This window comes from Cryptosporidium ubiquitum (assembly GCF_001865345.1).
Source record: "Cryptosporidium ubiquitum isolate 39726 chromosome Unknown contig_11, whole genome shotgun sequence".
In the NCBI taxonomy this organism is placed as follows: domain Eukaryota; phylum Apicomplexa; class Conoidasida; order Eucoccidiorida; family Cryptosporidiidae; genus Cryptosporidium; species Cryptosporidium ubiquitum.
Window position 1 is genome coordinate 671090 of NW_021639812.1, and position 16030 is coordinate 687119.

Genomic DNA, 16030 nt, shown 5'->3' on the forward strand with positions numbered 1-16030 from the left:
AGTAAACATTTTTTGGTAGATTGAATAAGCTTTAGTTGATTAATTAACTTGACTTTGACTTTCTCATCTTTTTAGATGACTATGATAGAAATTTTCATCAAAGAAATTCATCTTCGGAATCTTATGATCATATTTTGCTATAGACATAGCAGATACACTTAATTGAAGGCTTGAACTAGAATCAAACTCTAAGAGGATATCAGCAGGTTCCAACTGGATATCTCTTTCAGCAAGTTCTTGACATAATCTAGAGATATCATCAATGGTGATAATCTTAGAGGAGAGAATAGAGTCTTTATATTCAATCCCAGAACAAAAATCTTGTTTAATTTTTTGACATTGATCAGGATCTTGAATTAGGGAATGATCTAAAACATTTGAGATCCTGATAACTTTTGAATCTAAATTTAGGGTACCTAAAGGGTATGTATCTTCTATGGAGAATAATAATTGTAATGCTGCTTGTTGTCCTAAAGCCATAGCATTATCTTTTGTAATTGTTCCAGCAATGATTGGATGATAATTTAACATATTGTTTGGATTGAATAATGATAAACATGGTGTTTGTGTACTTCCAGAAGATGATAAAAGGGCCTGAGAATAGTCATTAGGTCTGGAGACTTTAATTTTGGATCCCATACAGGCAAATCCATCTAATTGAAGAGCTTTTTCAGTTTCTTCTACAGTTCTGAATTCAATAAAGCCATAGTTACCTTTCTTTTGTGCAAACCAAACACATAAGATAGGATTTTCATTGGGATTCAAACAGAGTCCTCTTAAAGCCATTTCTTGCCAAACAATTTGTTGGAAGTTTGACTCAGTGAGACCTAAATTTAAGGGTAAGTTGCCAAAATAAAGTCTCCTAAATCTCCTAGTATTATTCATGGTAGCTGGATCCATGGATGCTGTACTTCCTGTCTTTGCTACCCATTGGAAACCATCATAAAATACAGGAGTAGGTTCTTTTCCCTCACTTTGAGCAAGCTTTTGGAATCCACCAGCCTTTTTAATACATCTAAAATGAGTAAAAATAATGTTAATTAGAGATATTTAAAAAAAAAAACTTACTCTGCTTGCATCCTTCTTCTTCTTCTTTCTCTTTCTCTTGACCTTTCTCTTTCTTCTGAAAATGATCTTTGTGCATAACTTTCATTTCTATCTCGATACTTATTTGAATATCTTGAGTTTTGGTAATTTTTCCAGTTCCTGTCACCGTAGTTGTATCCTCCTTTATCATAGTCGTTATAGTAACTGTTACTATGGCCATAACTATATGCATGACTTTGTCTATTAAGATACCCACTACTGTAGTTATAACCACTAGTGTTTTTTCCATATTCGTGATCATGATCATAATCTTGTTCATAGCTATCTTCATTCCTGTAATACTCTGATCTGTGTCGAGCACTTTTGCTTATTGAGTTTGAAACAGATATTTCATCTAAGCTGGAGCCTGACCTGGATCTAGATCTAAGCTTAGATTTAGATTTGGGCTTTGATTGAGATCTGGAGATGTATTTTTGTTTGGAAAGAGGTTTTGATCTTGTAACACTTGCACTTCTGCTTCTACTTTTACTTTTACTTTTACTTCTACTTCTGCTCCAGCCTCTATCTCTGTACCTAATTTTGTCTCTACTTCTGTTTCTTCCTCTGGTTCTACTCCCGCTTCTATTCTTTTCCACACTTCTGCTTCTGTTCCTACTCCTACTTGTACTTCGAGACCCAGGAAGAGATTTGGAGTAAGAAGTTGTTATATTTTTTAAACTGTGTTCTCTATCAGTAATTTTGCTAATTTCAAAGTTGAATTGATTTTTTGGATTGTTTTTAAGGTAGCTTAAGTCAGATCTTTGGTAAGTTCTTCCTTTGTAACTTGATCTATCTACCGAACTTGAGACAGATCTTGAATTTTGAAATCTTCTTGACCTTGTTTCGTAACTTCTTAAACGAGAGGGACTGTCTTCATCTTGGCTACAATAGTAATTATCTAAATACTCTCCCGGACTAGATTCATAACTTCTTCTAACTCTTTCTTTAGATCTTCCTCTTTCTTTTGAAATTCTATTATGTCCTTGTTTTGACCTTCTCCTTTGATTTGACCTTGATCTAGATCTTGAATCTGACAATGACATAGATTCAGAGCGATAGCCATATTTTGAGCTGGATTTGGATCTAGATCTTGAGACTGATTTGAATTTAAACCTTGTATTTACTTTGGCTGGGCTGTATCTTTTTCCATTAGAGGAATTTGAACTTGATCTGGAAATAAAAGGAGAACTAAAGCTTCCTTCTTTAAAAGAGAAATCTCCTCTTCTTTGATTACTTTTAATATTCATTTCAGCTCTAATTTCAGCAGATTCCTTCTCTCTACGGTATTTTCGACTACTAAAACTTTGAAAAGAATGATCATCATTTCTGCAAACAGATGATTCAGCTGGACTCATTCTTCTAATTAATTAGATTGATTAAACTCTAGTTTTAGTCTCTTTCCATTTTATTTAAATAAAAAAAAAAAAAATCTGATGTTGCAATTAATTTAATTAATTTTTATTACACTTAAAAATTAACCCTCAAAAAAATGTTGAAAAAGTGCACTAACGGGGAATCGAACCCCGGTCGAAACGATGGCAACGTTTCATCATACCACTAGACCATTAGTGCTTACATGTCAGGTCATTTAATTACATAATAAATATAATTTAGTTTCAAGTTAAAATGTAATTTGAGTAAAGAATATTGAGATGACGATAAATAAGTGGGAAAAATAAAAAGGGGGGGGGAGGAGATAAGATTAATAAATATCTTAATAAGCAAAAATTGCAAGTTTGTTTAATAATTGTTGAAAAAAATTGGTGAATTATTCTCTTCAATTCTTGATTTTAATAATTCGTAGAGAAGAAAAACCAATCATTTATGCGGAAATGAGCACTTAAATCACCAAAATAATTTTCAAGCTGAGCTAATACAATGAATAAGAACAATAATGTATGCCTTGGAAGAAGAGGGCGACCTAAAAAAAATCAGCAAAAACCTTCATTAATTGACTGTGTTGAAGCTCTTTTAGAGACAGATAACTTTAGTTTTTTTCCTTTAAATAAAAAAGAATTAATAAAGAAGAATTTTATTGAAATAGAGCCAATATTCAAGTTGAAAGATAATTTCAAGAGCTGGTACACTTTGGATAAATCTTCATCCCTAATGCAAGACCAAGATAATAATTTGGCTGAGAATACTTTAGGTTCTGCATCAATTTCTGAACATTCAATTAGAGTTTCATTTAATGATTTGGAAGAAATGGAAGTGAATTTGAACTCTGGCATTAAAACAAATTCAAATTTTATACCATTTCTTTTTCTCACAAACGGTCAAGTTTGGAAAATGGCCTTCAGTCCTCCATCTTATTCATTAAATAAGATTTTTCTTGCAGTTGGAATTCACCTTCATGAATCTCCAGTTTCCCAAATCAATAAACGATACAGTGATAAAGGAATCATTCAAATTTGGAGTATTCCATTTGAAAATATTGGAAATGAAGCTAATGATTGTTTGGCACCTCGACAAGTTCTTGAGATTTCTCACAATGGACAGTTTTGCAGATTTCTTGAGTGGATTCCCCAAAGTGGGAGCCCAGTAAAAAAATCAGCAGGACTAATTTTTTGTGTTTTGGGAGATGGGATTGCATATTTGTTGTCAATTCCATTACTTAATGGAACCACTATGAATAAATTCTATATTGAAGACTTAGTTATTTGGAAATATTCAAGCTCATATTACACAATCTGTTCTGCTTCGATTAGAATTCCAGATAACGAAGCAGTATCCTTGAGAATTGCCGGAACTACTGTCGAAGGAGCTTTATTGGTTTGGACTTTCGAGATGGATTCTCAATCTGGTGTGAAATTGGAATTGGAGCCTATAAATCCTTCAGAACAAATTATATCAGTTTCCCAAAACGTTCCTATCCTTTCAGCATCTTGGTGTCCTATTCACTCATCAAACTTAATTGCTGTTTGTGATAACAACGGGAAAATTTCAATTATAGATTTCAGAAGAAGCAATAATAATATAATCAAAGAATTTGAATTGCCAAACAGACCAATAACATGTATTATTTGGAGTAGATTTGTTAATATTATTTACCTATCTCATGGAATTGGAGCAATAGTATTGTCGATTGATAGCGGTGATTATACCCAATTTACTATCGAAGCTTATAATAAGAAGAAGAAATACTCATTATACGAAGATGAAAAGATCTCCCCCATTTTAGGATCAAGATCTTGGACATGTAGTTCTTTTCTCCATAATGTAATTTTTGGGTTCAATGATGGGTCTACAATTATTGGACCTTGCTTTGAGTTTGAATCAAAGTCTTTTCATGATACGATTTTAATAAAAGCTTTGGTGGTAGATCCAAATAAAAGTGAGCAAATGAATGCAGATGAAATAACCAATGACAATGTATTTGACTTGAAAAATGATTTATCATCTATTGAATGCAGCGATTATAATGATTTAAATAATAATGGAGATGCTGAGTTGGAAGCAGCCAACAACTTAAAGATGTTTAATTGTATGAAGGATTTAATTACCAATAATTATATTCAAAGAGTAAAAAGAATGAAAAAAAAATCCATAAGGATTTTGTGGAATCATGAAATAAAAGAGTTGAATGCTGTTGATTTCCTTGAAGTTCAATGTATAACTTCTGTTGACCCCTTTAATTATCCTCGACTAATAAGCCAACCTTATGTAGCTATTGCTTATTTTGGAGGTTTAGTAGCTATCCATAAATTCAATTAAAAAAATTAATTATTTAGTTGTAGTAGTAGGAATTCCATTTCTTTATTGGGATTGGACATAATATATATATTTAATGAGTTGAGAAATTGTTGCTTGGCTTCATTAAACTCAGAATGTAAAACTTCAAAAGCCAATACAATTTTTTTAACGGTTTGCTGTACTTTCCTTCTTAATATCATACATGGAACATACTTTCTATTCCTTAGTACATTGTTTACATTACTTAAGAATTGAACGAGCTGGTTAACTTTATAAGTTAAAATATTTAATTTTCTTCCAAGCTTCAATAACAATACAAAACTGATAGAAATTGATTGGAATGACTGGTCTATACCCAAGTTGTCTTTTTTTCTCTTGTTTGGAGCCAAGACTAATTTATGTAGCTTCTCAATATATATTTTGTGACTTTTAATCATGAATGAAACAGAGTTATTGCTACTGAGATTATTCTTGAGTTCCTCCCAAATGATTGGGGATTGTATAGAAAAATAACTATAATAAATATCGACAATAAATTGGATTGAAAAACGCATTTTTTGAGACATGTAAAGCAATAGGTCAACCCATTTCATAATAATTGAGCAATTATTATTACAGAATTTAATATAGTCAAAACCATCTTTAGCGATTTTCTTTACCTTTTGCTTGCAAAGCAAAATCCCCTGTTTCTCTCTGTTGATTTCAGTTAAAGTTTGAAATACTTGATTCAGAAATAAAGAACATCTCTTAACTTCCAGTAAAAAACTAAAAATATTTGAATAATCCTCCATGATATCTTTACCAAAAAACTGCAATATTAAATAACTTGGGATACCACAAATTAAAATTTGATTATTTGATAAATTTATATTTGAATTTAAGCCAAGATTAATATTATTGAGTCTGATTTTTAAGGAGTAGAATGTGGGTAGCTGACCTTTAATATAGTCTTTTGTGTTACTAACTTCAAATTCTAATAAAAACATTGACATGATTTTCCTCTTTAATTCTTTGTCCTCATCTTTGAGCCCTTTATTATATAAAAGCTTAATTGAAAGATTAGCTTCTGTTGGATCAACATCTATATTTGGGAACTTCTTTTTTGAATCTAAACGCAGAGTTTTAATTAATTGTTCAGTAGAAGACTCCTCTAAAATTACAAGGTCTCTTAAGCAGGATAAAATATTAATTATTCGAATTCCTTGATGATTTTCAAAGTTACTGTGATTTTTGATTAGTTTAGTTATTATTGGGTTGCAAAGTTTTGCTTTAATCTCATTGTCTTCCTTAATGAATAATTCCTTATAGTACATTTTCAGATCCCTATTTAACTCTCTAAATGATTTTCCAATGTTGTTTTGGAATGTGTATCTTCTCTGTATAGCTTGAGATTGATTATCTTGATTACTTGTAAACAACATATTAATAGGGAAAGCTTTTGATTGATCTTGAAGATGAATGTCATTTAATAACTCAATAGGGATATCTGAAAGTTGGTTCTCAATTTTGATTGTTCTTAGTACAAAATCTAGCTTTGATATTTCATTCTTTGGTTGGATTCCAAAAATATTACCAATGTTATATAAGTAGCACGTTTTATATTTGTTGAAATAGTTTAATATATCACTTAGAATAGATATAGAATTATAAAATTCTACACTATTATTTCCTTTGCTGGATGGAAATTTCTTTAGCGAACTTTGAGTATTTGGGACTAACTTAGCAAAAGAACAAATACATTTTCTTAATAAAGAAGTCCATATATTCAGTATATATTCATCAATAATTAGAATTGATTTTTCAATATTATCAAATAAGGTTTCAAGTATGAATATATTTAATTCGCTCTTTTGAATTTCTACATTTTTTATATTGGTTGAATTTGATAGGAATACTTTATTGACCAAAATGTTGAAAAAAGAGCGAATATTTGACCATATAGATATGTACGGATGTAGTATACTACTCAGATAAACAATTGTAATTGGAGTTGAGCATATTGTTTCTTCATTCATCAATCCAAATTGAAATTCACGAAATGGGTAGACTGAATCAATCTCCCAAAACAGTTGTTCATCCCCCCACAAATCCTCCTCCTTATCAAAACCTTCAATCACGTCAATTCCTTTAACCTTTCTGTTGATTTGATTAAATTCTGAAACTAGCTCATTAAGCAGAACTTCACAATTATTAAGATGATGATGTTGGAGTTCGCAAAGTTTTAAATCCCACTTTTCCAATAGTTCAGTTATAAACTCTGAAACGCAGCTCCCCAGCTCTTTCCAAACTTGGAACTGATTACTGTTCTCCTTTTCATTGATTCGGATCAATTCAAGGTTGTTAGCTATAACATTAAGTTGAAACCTTATTTCCTCGAATAAACTTCCCTTAAAGTAGCTATTTTTTACTAATTCATTATTGTGTGTGTTATTTGACGAGAATAATGAATTGATTACATGATTCACTATCCAAAAATGAGAAAGCTTCTGTGAATCTGGTAATGAAAATTCCTTTCTATTAATGATTTCAGTTGGAAGTGTTATAATTGAGTCATTTTCAATGCTCATTTTTTTTTGAATTTCTTTCTAGCTAATTAATTTATTTTCACATTTTTTTGTGAGGAATTATATATGGCGCATTTTTGTTTGACACCAGACTAAAAATTGTCAAACACGTAATGCATGTAATGACGGTATTAAAAAAAATTCATGAGGACAGTAATAATATTAATCACACAAGCTTTTTAATTAAATACGAGAATAATTTTTTAAATTAAAAAATAAAAAAATATTTACATATTTTTTTAAATTAACAATTCTAAAACAACTAAAAAAAAATTTGACATTTGATTACAAACATTAAATTAATAGAAATATAAATGTATTTCTGATATTTGAAATAATTTTTTAAGAAGTAATTTGTTAATTCATAGTAATTTCCAAATGGAAAAATTGCATGCATGCAATTAATATTCATGTGAGTATTTTTGAGCTAAATCGTTTATAAATAAATTGAAATCAATTATTTTGGAAGGTAAATAAATAATAGAGAAATTAAATTAATAAAGAAATAATAATTTTGAAGGAGCAATAGTTACTTTAATTAACCATTTTAAAGCAGGGGGGGAGAAGGAAAATCATAAAATAACAGATTTTTGTAAATATAAACCAATATAAATAAGAATAATAATGGATTTTCATCCCCAAATTAGAGCGTTGGATGTGGTAGAAACATTCTGGGAAACGTTCAATGAACTTGGTAATGTCATAATTTTAAATCCAATCATTGTTAAGTCTTCTTTTCCTATTAGACTTGAAATGGTTAAAGATGCAGCAGAAAAAATGACGCAAAGACATCAATCATTAAGAGTGAGAATAGTTTCAAAAATAACAAGTAACGAAGGAAGAAAGACACTAAAGAGATATTTTATAGATCTTTGTGATAACGTCGAAGTAATAGTCCGAGAAGAATTTCAATCTAAATCAGACAATCAAAACAAAGAGTTTGAAGGTGAGCCAGTTTGGGAAAATATGTTGGTAAAAGAACAGAACGAATTTTTTGAAAATGAAAATTCACCATTATGGAGAATTAGAATGATGAGTCTTGGGAAAAGCGAAGATATATACAAAACATGTTTTGTTGGGAGTTTTCACCATGCAATAATGGACGGTCTAAGTCGTCAATATTTTTGGACAGAATTGTTAGGTTTATGCGCTCTTTCAAATGAGTTTCCAGATATTGCTATTCCAAAAAACAGACCCACAAACCTTCCAAAGAGTGTTTGTAAGTATTTTCCCTCTTCATTAAAGGTAAGACTGCTTAAACCATTTTACTCATGGAGGGCAACGGCAACACATGGAGTATGTTTGTATAGAAAGTTGGTGGCACCATTTGAAAATCCATGTAGCCTTGAGATTTCAAGAGATTTATATGCAGATTTTAAAAAGTCTCCCAGGACAAGTATTTTACCAATAAAGATTTCAAAGGAACTACTTAAAAAATTAATGTCAAAATGTAAGGAAAGAAAGATTCAGTTAAATGGTGCAATAGAAGCAGTTTCAGCTTTGGGATTAATGGGGTTAATTTATGAGTTAAGAGAAAATAGAATGAATCGGGGCTCTGGAGATATTTCTGAGCTAAAGGACTATGATAAATCGCCAGAAAGTCAAGAATTAACTTCATTAAAATTAAATTGTATGAATAATTGTGCTCCTTTCAACATTAGAGGAGGAGATTGCTTTATTCAAGGTGGTGACGGTAATAAGATGATTCCAATTAGAACAATGGTTGCAATTAATTGTAGGAGATGGGTAACTAAAGATAATCCTTCATTATGTCCAGAAACAAGCAAAGTAATTGAAGGAGATTTGATGAATGTGTTGGAAGTGATGCAGAATAGTAATAATAGCGAAACAACGACCACAACCACTCTTACGGATAAGAATGACGAGTTTGTGATTAAGAATCATTCAAATGAAAACCCAAATTCAAATTATGGAGATGAAAATATATCTTCATTGGAAAATGCCGAGTTTAGTGAGGTTTCACACAGAAATAGATCAAGAAGCCACAAAAGTCATTCTAAGGAGTTCTTTAATAATTTAAGCAAGATAAATATGTCCTTAACAAAGTTGGGCTCACCAAATGGGGAGAAGATGAGCTCATCGTGGTTCAAGAAGGCAGTTTCTAAAGTAATGAGCCCTAAAAATAGAAAATCTAAACAGATTAAGACTGTTGGGCTAGGATCATATGCAGTTCTTATGGGATTAGACATGAAAGTTGAGAAGGACTGTATAACAAATACTGAAAAAATGTGGGAGTTGGCTAATAATACAAACAAGAAAATACATTCAATAGTGGATTCAAAAGATCCATCAGCCGTAACATTTGAGTGGCATGTGATAAGTGGTAAGTTAGTGCATTAATTAAAGGTTTATATTATCGAGATTAATTTTTATTAGGTTTTATACACGACCTAGCAAACTCTCCCACAAGGTCTGATAAAAATATGTTGCTGATGCAACTTGGAGACCCGACAATTAGACCTTCTTCATTCTTAGTTAGTAATGGAGGTTTATGGGATTCTAGCCCGTTGAAAGAGCTGGTTAAGAAGATAAATGCAATTACAACTGAGCAGGAAGTAATGATGGAGGTAGAATCATCATACAGTTGCGTTGCACAACATAACGTAAGTTTAATTTACAAAATTTAAATCAAAAATAACTGATAATTCCTTTCAATTACCTCCTTCATATAAAATATTGTAATTTATAGGCTGGCTTGAATATGTTCGCTCATAATATTGTAACAGTTAATGGAGAATTATGTTGGAGTTTACAGTATCATACTAACATTACAAACAAGGAAGTGGCTCAAATGTATTCAAATCACATTCAAAAGTATATAAATTTACTTGCAGAATCATAAAAATCAAACCAAAGTTAATGAGAATAAACTAATAGCCATTAAAATTAATAAGTTGCAAGTTAAAATCAAAAAACTGGATTTTGGCGCCGGCGCCGGCACATTTGGAGGTCAAAATAAATGGCAATTTTTGACATTTAAGAGTACGAGGAATTATTTTTTTTATACAAAAGAAATATGGCAGTACAAACAAGAAACAAAAAGAAGGATAAAACTCTGTGGATTCCTGTTGAGGAGGAGGTAGATGATAGTACTAGCAACGATGAGTTGGAGGTGATGAAAATTGACGATGATTATGATTCACCTGATGATAGCGAAACAGAAGACCAATATGAAGAGGAAGTTGAGGAAGGAGATAGTGAAGAGGAGTCAAATACTAAGGATTGGGGAAATAAGAAGCAGGATTTTTACGATGGAGGCTCTTCAAGCACAGACAGTGAAGGAGAGAACTGGTCTGATGTGGAAATGCAGGATGAAGAGGCACGTGGAATTCAGGCGAGTAGAATGATGAGATTGAGTAGAGAAGACTTTGGGATGGATGATATCATCGACCAGGGTAGATTTGAAGAAGAGGATGAATCGGGAGAAAATGAGGCAAACTCATTTGGATTATTAATAGATGACGCAGAAACATTATTGGATAGTTTAAGTAATTTGTCAAATACAAGACAAGAAACGAAGTCAGACGTTTCAATAGCATTGGAAAAGGAGGGACTAGATGGTATAGAGAGTTTAAATTCAGAGTTAGCTCCACTATTAGCAAATGTAAAGGAAAAAGTTACTGAAGTAGAAGAAAGAATGCAGGTATTATTGGATTTGGTAAAGACAAAAGAAGGTTCAGGCTTGGTAACAGAGAAAGGAATGGAGTATTTAGATTCTAAGAATACTTTGCTCTTGATGTACATTGGCTATCTGTGTTATTATATGATGTTAAAGACTTCTCCTAACGTGAATATTAAGGAGCATCCAATTTTGTTGAGACTAGTTACTTTGCGAACAATGATGGAAAAATTAAAGCCAATAGATATCAGGCTACAACCACAAATAGATAGAATTTTGGAATTAGCGGAGAAATCATCTCAAGTAGATAACTTTTTATCATCCACTCCAAGGCCAGACAGATTCATATTTGAGGATGAAGATAATGATAATAGCGACATTGAGGGGGATGAGACTTCTAGACATGGTATTGAAGATGAATTTGATGAGTCAACTAATGTCGATTCAGATGCAGAAGCAACTGAAGACTCTGATAGCGGTAATGGTATTTATAAGGTCCCAAAAAATATACCTGTCGAATTTAACGATAAAAAATTGAGTAAGACTGAGAAAATGATGAGGGAGTTAGAAAGAGAGAGAAAGAGATTATTAAGGACTGATATTATTCGCCAAATGAGATCTAGCATTCATGAAGGCCCTGAGGAAGTTGGAAAGGAAGATACTGAACAACTACCTCAATTAGAAAGATTACAACGAGAAATAAAAGAAAGAATTGATTTCGAGGAAGATAATATGATGAGATTACCAAAGACTAAAAAGGATAAGAAAGAAGAGAAGCTTTATAAAAGGCTAATGAACCAGGTTGAGGGAGGCGTTAATACTTTGGATGATTTGGCTCAATTTGCAGAAAGGGCTACAGATATGGCAACTAATTCAAAAAAGAACTCACTTACAAAGTATTTAACTAATGCATCAAGGCTCAATAAGGAGATTACACGAAGTAATTTAGCTCAACAAAATTCTGACAAGAGCATTACGGAAAAATTGGTTAAGAGAAGAAAAGCACAAGCTGAGTTGAGTCAGAAGAGCAAGTACAAGCCTGAGTACGATTCTGATAATATCAACTTTGAAAGACAAATGGATGAATCTTATGCTGAGGCAGAAGAAGAGCTTTTTAAAAATAATTCGTATTTGCAAGATGTTGCCAAGTTTAATGAAGAAAAGAAGATGCAAAAGCAAAGGAGAAAGCAAGAAATTGATAGTCGAAATATGCCTAATATTGATGATCTTATAGATTCAGGGTCTAGAAGGGCATCCACAAAGGAAATGATTAAGAATAAAGGTTTGACTAGAAAGAGGAAGAAGATTGAGGGTAATGCAAGAGTACATAACAGACTTAAGTATAAAAAGGCATTGAAAAAACTTAAGGGAGCACAAAGGAGTATGAGGGACTACGAAAACAGTTATTCTGGAGAATCTACAGGATTGAAGGATAATGTCAAGAGATCCACTAATTTGAATTAATCAAATAAATATCAATTAATTAAGTGACAATTACTATTATACAATTGAAGTTTCTTTTAATTGAATAATAACACAAACATCTCAAATGACTATTATTCGCATTGCCGTTATTATATGACCAGATGTTATTTTCCTCTGGTTTAATGTTAACAAAATTTCTGAATTCAAAATGATCAAGATTGGTATAAATAACCAAAGATACAGGAGGATTCAAGTAAGGAACTATAATGAAAGGTCAACAAAAGGAATAGCAATTTACTTCAATATAATTTAATTATTTCCTTATAGAGAAATGAAACTATTCACACTCAAACTTGTTCTCTACCCCTTTTAATGGTAAAACTCATATTGACATTTTAGTTCTTATTCTGGTTTGGCGCCAACACATTATTATATTTATATATGTTTTTTGGTTTATATTTAAATTCATAATACGTATAATTCCAGATTAATTAAAACAATTTACAACAATGAGGTGAGGGGACGATCATGAAAATTAAATAAATAATTACATGTGAGATTAGTGAATAGTTATGGGATTGATTAAATTATACTGGTAAAGGAACAATTAATACCAGTTAATTCATTTTACTATATCTTGGAAGCAAAAAAGCAAATTGGTTTAAGCATCTGTGGTTCAGAATTTTCGCATTTAAGTGAATTTTTTTTTTTTTTTTCAAGAAGTATAATACTATATATATAAATTATATTTTTTTGCTATTAACTTTAGTATTGTACTTTTGAGTAAGGTCTAAAGATCTTATCAAATAACATATCTTGGATTAACCATAGATTTGAGTAAGAAATGGATCAAAATAAGCCATCAATAATTTTTTGTTTGGGCCCTCCTGGTAGTGGTAAAGGGACTCAATGTGCAAAGATTGTTGATGAATTCTCATTTATCCATTTAAGTGCAGGAGACTGTTTGAGAGAAGCAATGTCCAAAAAGGATGAGACTAGTGAATTAATTGACCATTTTATTAGGGAAGGAATGATAGTTCCTGTTGAAATCACCGTTGGTTTATTAAAGGAAAAGATGCAAGATCATGGTTGGAATGGTAAGTATTTTTTGATTGATGGCTTTCCTCGTAATCAAAATAACCTTGATGGCTGGTACAGGATTATTCCAGATACTGAAGTTAATGTTATTGGTTGCTTATTTCTTGATTGTGATGATGAAATCGTTGTTGAACGTCTTTTGCATAGGGGAGAAACTAGTGGACGTGTTGATGATAATAAGGAAACAATCATTAAGAGGCTTGAAGTTTATCATGAGAATACAACCCCAATTATAGAACATTTCAAAAGTTCTGGTAAATGTTTCACTGTGGATGCTACTGGTTCCATAGAATCAGTTTGGGAAGATTTGAAGAAATTATTTAAGGAAAAGATTATTTCAAATTAATACGGGTGATTTTAACAAGAGCAAGAACAACATTTAAATACAGAATTCTCATTAATATATTAAATTTTGGATATACCATTTTTGGATTTCGGGAATTTATTATTGATATTATATTATTGTTTGTTATTATTATTATTCGAACATTAAAATACAGACTTAATATTCTTATTGAGGTTCAAATCTTTCTTTGATGAATTAATATGAGGATGGCTATTTAATTATTAGGAAGGAATTGGAGGAGGTAAATTAAAGTGACTAAGCTTATAACTTCAAACTTATGGCACATCAATTTCTTCATTAATTTAAAGTTGAAGACAAAAGAAAATAACAAAAGAAGAGTTATAACTTTAGAAAGCTTGTAAATTGCTAATTAGAGGGTGTTTATTATACTCTTTATATTCACATCTAATTGTTGTTTTTAAAAAAAAAATTCATCCCATATTCTCTACATTTTCATTTAATCATTGCCTAAAGTTTTTTATCTGGGAAAATATGTAGATGGATATTTGGAGTTTCACTTCTTATTACTTGCCTCTCTTGTTTGTACCAGTAATCTTTAATAAGCTTTTCGTTAACATTTACAAGTTCTTTTGCGATTTTATATATTATATTAATTATATCTTTGCAAAGATAATTATTAAAGAAACATATTTCTTTAAAGAAGATACTCCGAATATAATGGTAATCAAACTCATTGAATATAATATTAGATTCGAGCTTAACCCATAAAATGAAACAAGGAAGAATTGAAATGAATGTTTGGCCATTTTTGGTAGTTGGAAGAGGAGTGTATTGCAATAAATCACAAATAGCTAAAGATGAGTCAAATATTTCTATGATATCTCCATTTTTGTATAAGTGGAGAAATTCTTTTGATAAAATTGAATGATACTTAATTCTTGATATATAAATATATAAAAGTTTTTGTGGAGTATGATTAATACCAAAACTTGTTTTTACATAAGTAAGAATTTCTAATTGTCTTTTTAAGATCTTATTAGGATTTAGCCATTTTGCAGCATTACAAAATTGCTTTATACTTGGAACAATCATATCAGATACTGTCTCAATAATATTTGAAGCCAATAAAAAACATGCAGCTGCAGTAGCAGCAAGTTCAGAATTACTATATTGTACAGGAGTTTCAAGCAAAAAAGTATCAAAAATTTTGCATGAGAGATGAAAAGTACAAGATTGAAATTTTAATAGATTACTGTGTAAGCTTAACCAATATATTATTTTAAATCTTTCAATACTTCCAATATTATGTTTCTGATCAAAATAAGATATAGTTTCAATGCTTTCTTTGTATGGAGATTTTATTGAGATAACAAATTCATTAAAATGATCCATATTTAGACCGTTTTCATCTTTTAACAACTGAATCTCAATTTTTTCTTCGGATATAATTTTAAGATAATTTTCTTCATATAAAGTTTTCTCAAATTTCAAAATGTTTGATGAGAAATTCTTTCCAATTTTACTCAATTTTTTCTGTGGAAAATAAGTCAAAGAATTACTAGTTTCTTCATTTTCATTTTTTAATCTTGAGTATATTTTCATTATATTTAAAATTTTCTACTTTCCTGACTTTCATTAGTATTTTCAATTTTTACACTTGAGTTATACTATTTGTTGAAGGTTTAATTTTAACATTTCATTATATTAAATGTTAATTTTTGTAATTAATTAATAAATACTACCGGTGGTAATTGTCAATATTTACACGTAATGCATTACTTGTCATTACAAATTATCCACACCATAGATTTTCAAGTAAAGTTTTTTTTTTTAAATTACAAAAATGAATTTTTCTTCTATAATTTTACATAAATAGCATTTTAATTACTTTTTAATTTTTTTCCTAAAGCTTATTTAAACAAAAAATTAACTTAAAATATTTTGCTAGAATTTTAATATAATTTTCAGCAGAAAAATTTTTAAAAAATTATTAATAAGTTTTTATATAGTTCAAATTTAACTATGTTTGTAAATTATTTTTAGAAATTCATTATTATTGTATTTCCATCTATAATATTATAAACCTTTTTCTTCTTTATTTGTGCCCACATAAAAATGTTCTTATTCAAGCGATAATTTACTCTTAACTATTTCGTAAAAATCTTTACTTTGAGATTAACGAAAGAATGATTCGAATTTCTTGAATTTTTTATTGTA

The 16030-nt window shown here is 30.3% G+C and overlaps 7 protein-coding genes across 7 annotated transcripts; 4 read left to right on the forward strand and 3 right to left on the reverse strand.

Annotated features, from left to right (window-relative positions):
• Nucleotides 1-63: 63 nt before the first annotated feature.
• On the reverse strand, nt 64-2441 carry cubi_00303 (splicing factor U2AF like auxilary factor; the record flags this gene model as incomplete). The annotated part of the gene is made up of 2 exons (XM_029017317.1): nt 64-1015; nt 1069-2441. 2 exons carry the CDS (start codon nt 2439-2441, stop codon nt 64-66), a joined length of 2325 nt encoding a protein of 774 aa, XP_028875896.1.
• A 523-nt stretch (nt 2442-2964) lies between these two features.
• On the forward strand, nt 2965-4800 carry cubi_00304 (uncharacterized protein; the record flags this gene model as incomplete). The annotated part of the gene is made up of 1 exon (XM_029017318.1): nt 2965-4800. The coding sequence occupies one exon, from the start codon at nt 2965-2967 to the stop codon at nt 4798-4800; it is 1836 nt and encodes a 611-aa protein (XP_028875897.1).
• Nucleotides 4801-4805: 5 nt separating this feature from the next.
• On the reverse strand, nt 4806-7346 carry cubi_00305 (uncharacterized protein; the record flags this gene model as incomplete). Its single annotated transcript, XM_029017319.1, has 1 exon — nt 4806-7346. The coding sequence occupies one exon, from the start codon at nt 7344-7346 to the stop codon at nt 4806-4808; it is 2541 nt and encodes an 846-aa protein (XP_028875898.1).
• Nucleotides 7347-7967: 621 nt separating this feature from the next.
• Nucleotides 7968-10206, forward strand: cubi_00306 (uncharacterized protein; the record flags this gene model as incomplete). The annotated part of the gene is made up of 3 exons (XM_029017320.1): nt 7968-9687; nt 9741-9967; nt 10054-10206. 3 exons carry the CDS (start codon nt 7968-7970, stop codon nt 10204-10206), a joined length of 2100 nt encoding a protein of 699 aa, XP_028875899.1.
• A 174-nt stretch (nt 10207-10380) lies between these two features.
• On the forward strand, nt 10381-12447 carry cubi_00307 (nucleolar ribonucleoprotein; the record flags this gene model as incomplete). The annotated part of the gene is made up of 1 exon (XM_029017321.1): nt 10381-12447. The coding sequence occupies one exon, from the start codon at nt 10381-10383 to the stop codon at nt 12445-12447; it is 2067 nt and encodes a 688-aa protein (XP_028875900.1).
• Nucleotides 12448-13252: 805 nt separating this feature from the next.
• On the forward strand, nt 13253-13852 carry cubi_00308 (UMP kinase; the record flags this gene model as incomplete). Its single annotated transcript, XM_029017322.1, has 1 exon — nt 13253-13852. The coding sequence occupies one exon, from the start codon at nt 13253-13255 to the stop codon at nt 13850-13852; it is 600 nt and encodes a 199-aa protein (XP_028875901.1).
• Nucleotides 13853-14320: 468 nt separating this feature from the next.
• cubi_00309 (cyclin) lies at nt 14321-15415 on the reverse strand (the record flags this gene model as incomplete). Its single annotated transcript, XM_029017323.1, has 1 exon — nt 14321-15415. The coding sequence occupies one exon, from the start codon at nt 15413-15415 to the stop codon at nt 14321-14323; it is 1095 nt and encodes a 364-aa protein (XP_028875902.1).
• Nucleotides 15416-16030: the final 615 nt, after the last annotated feature.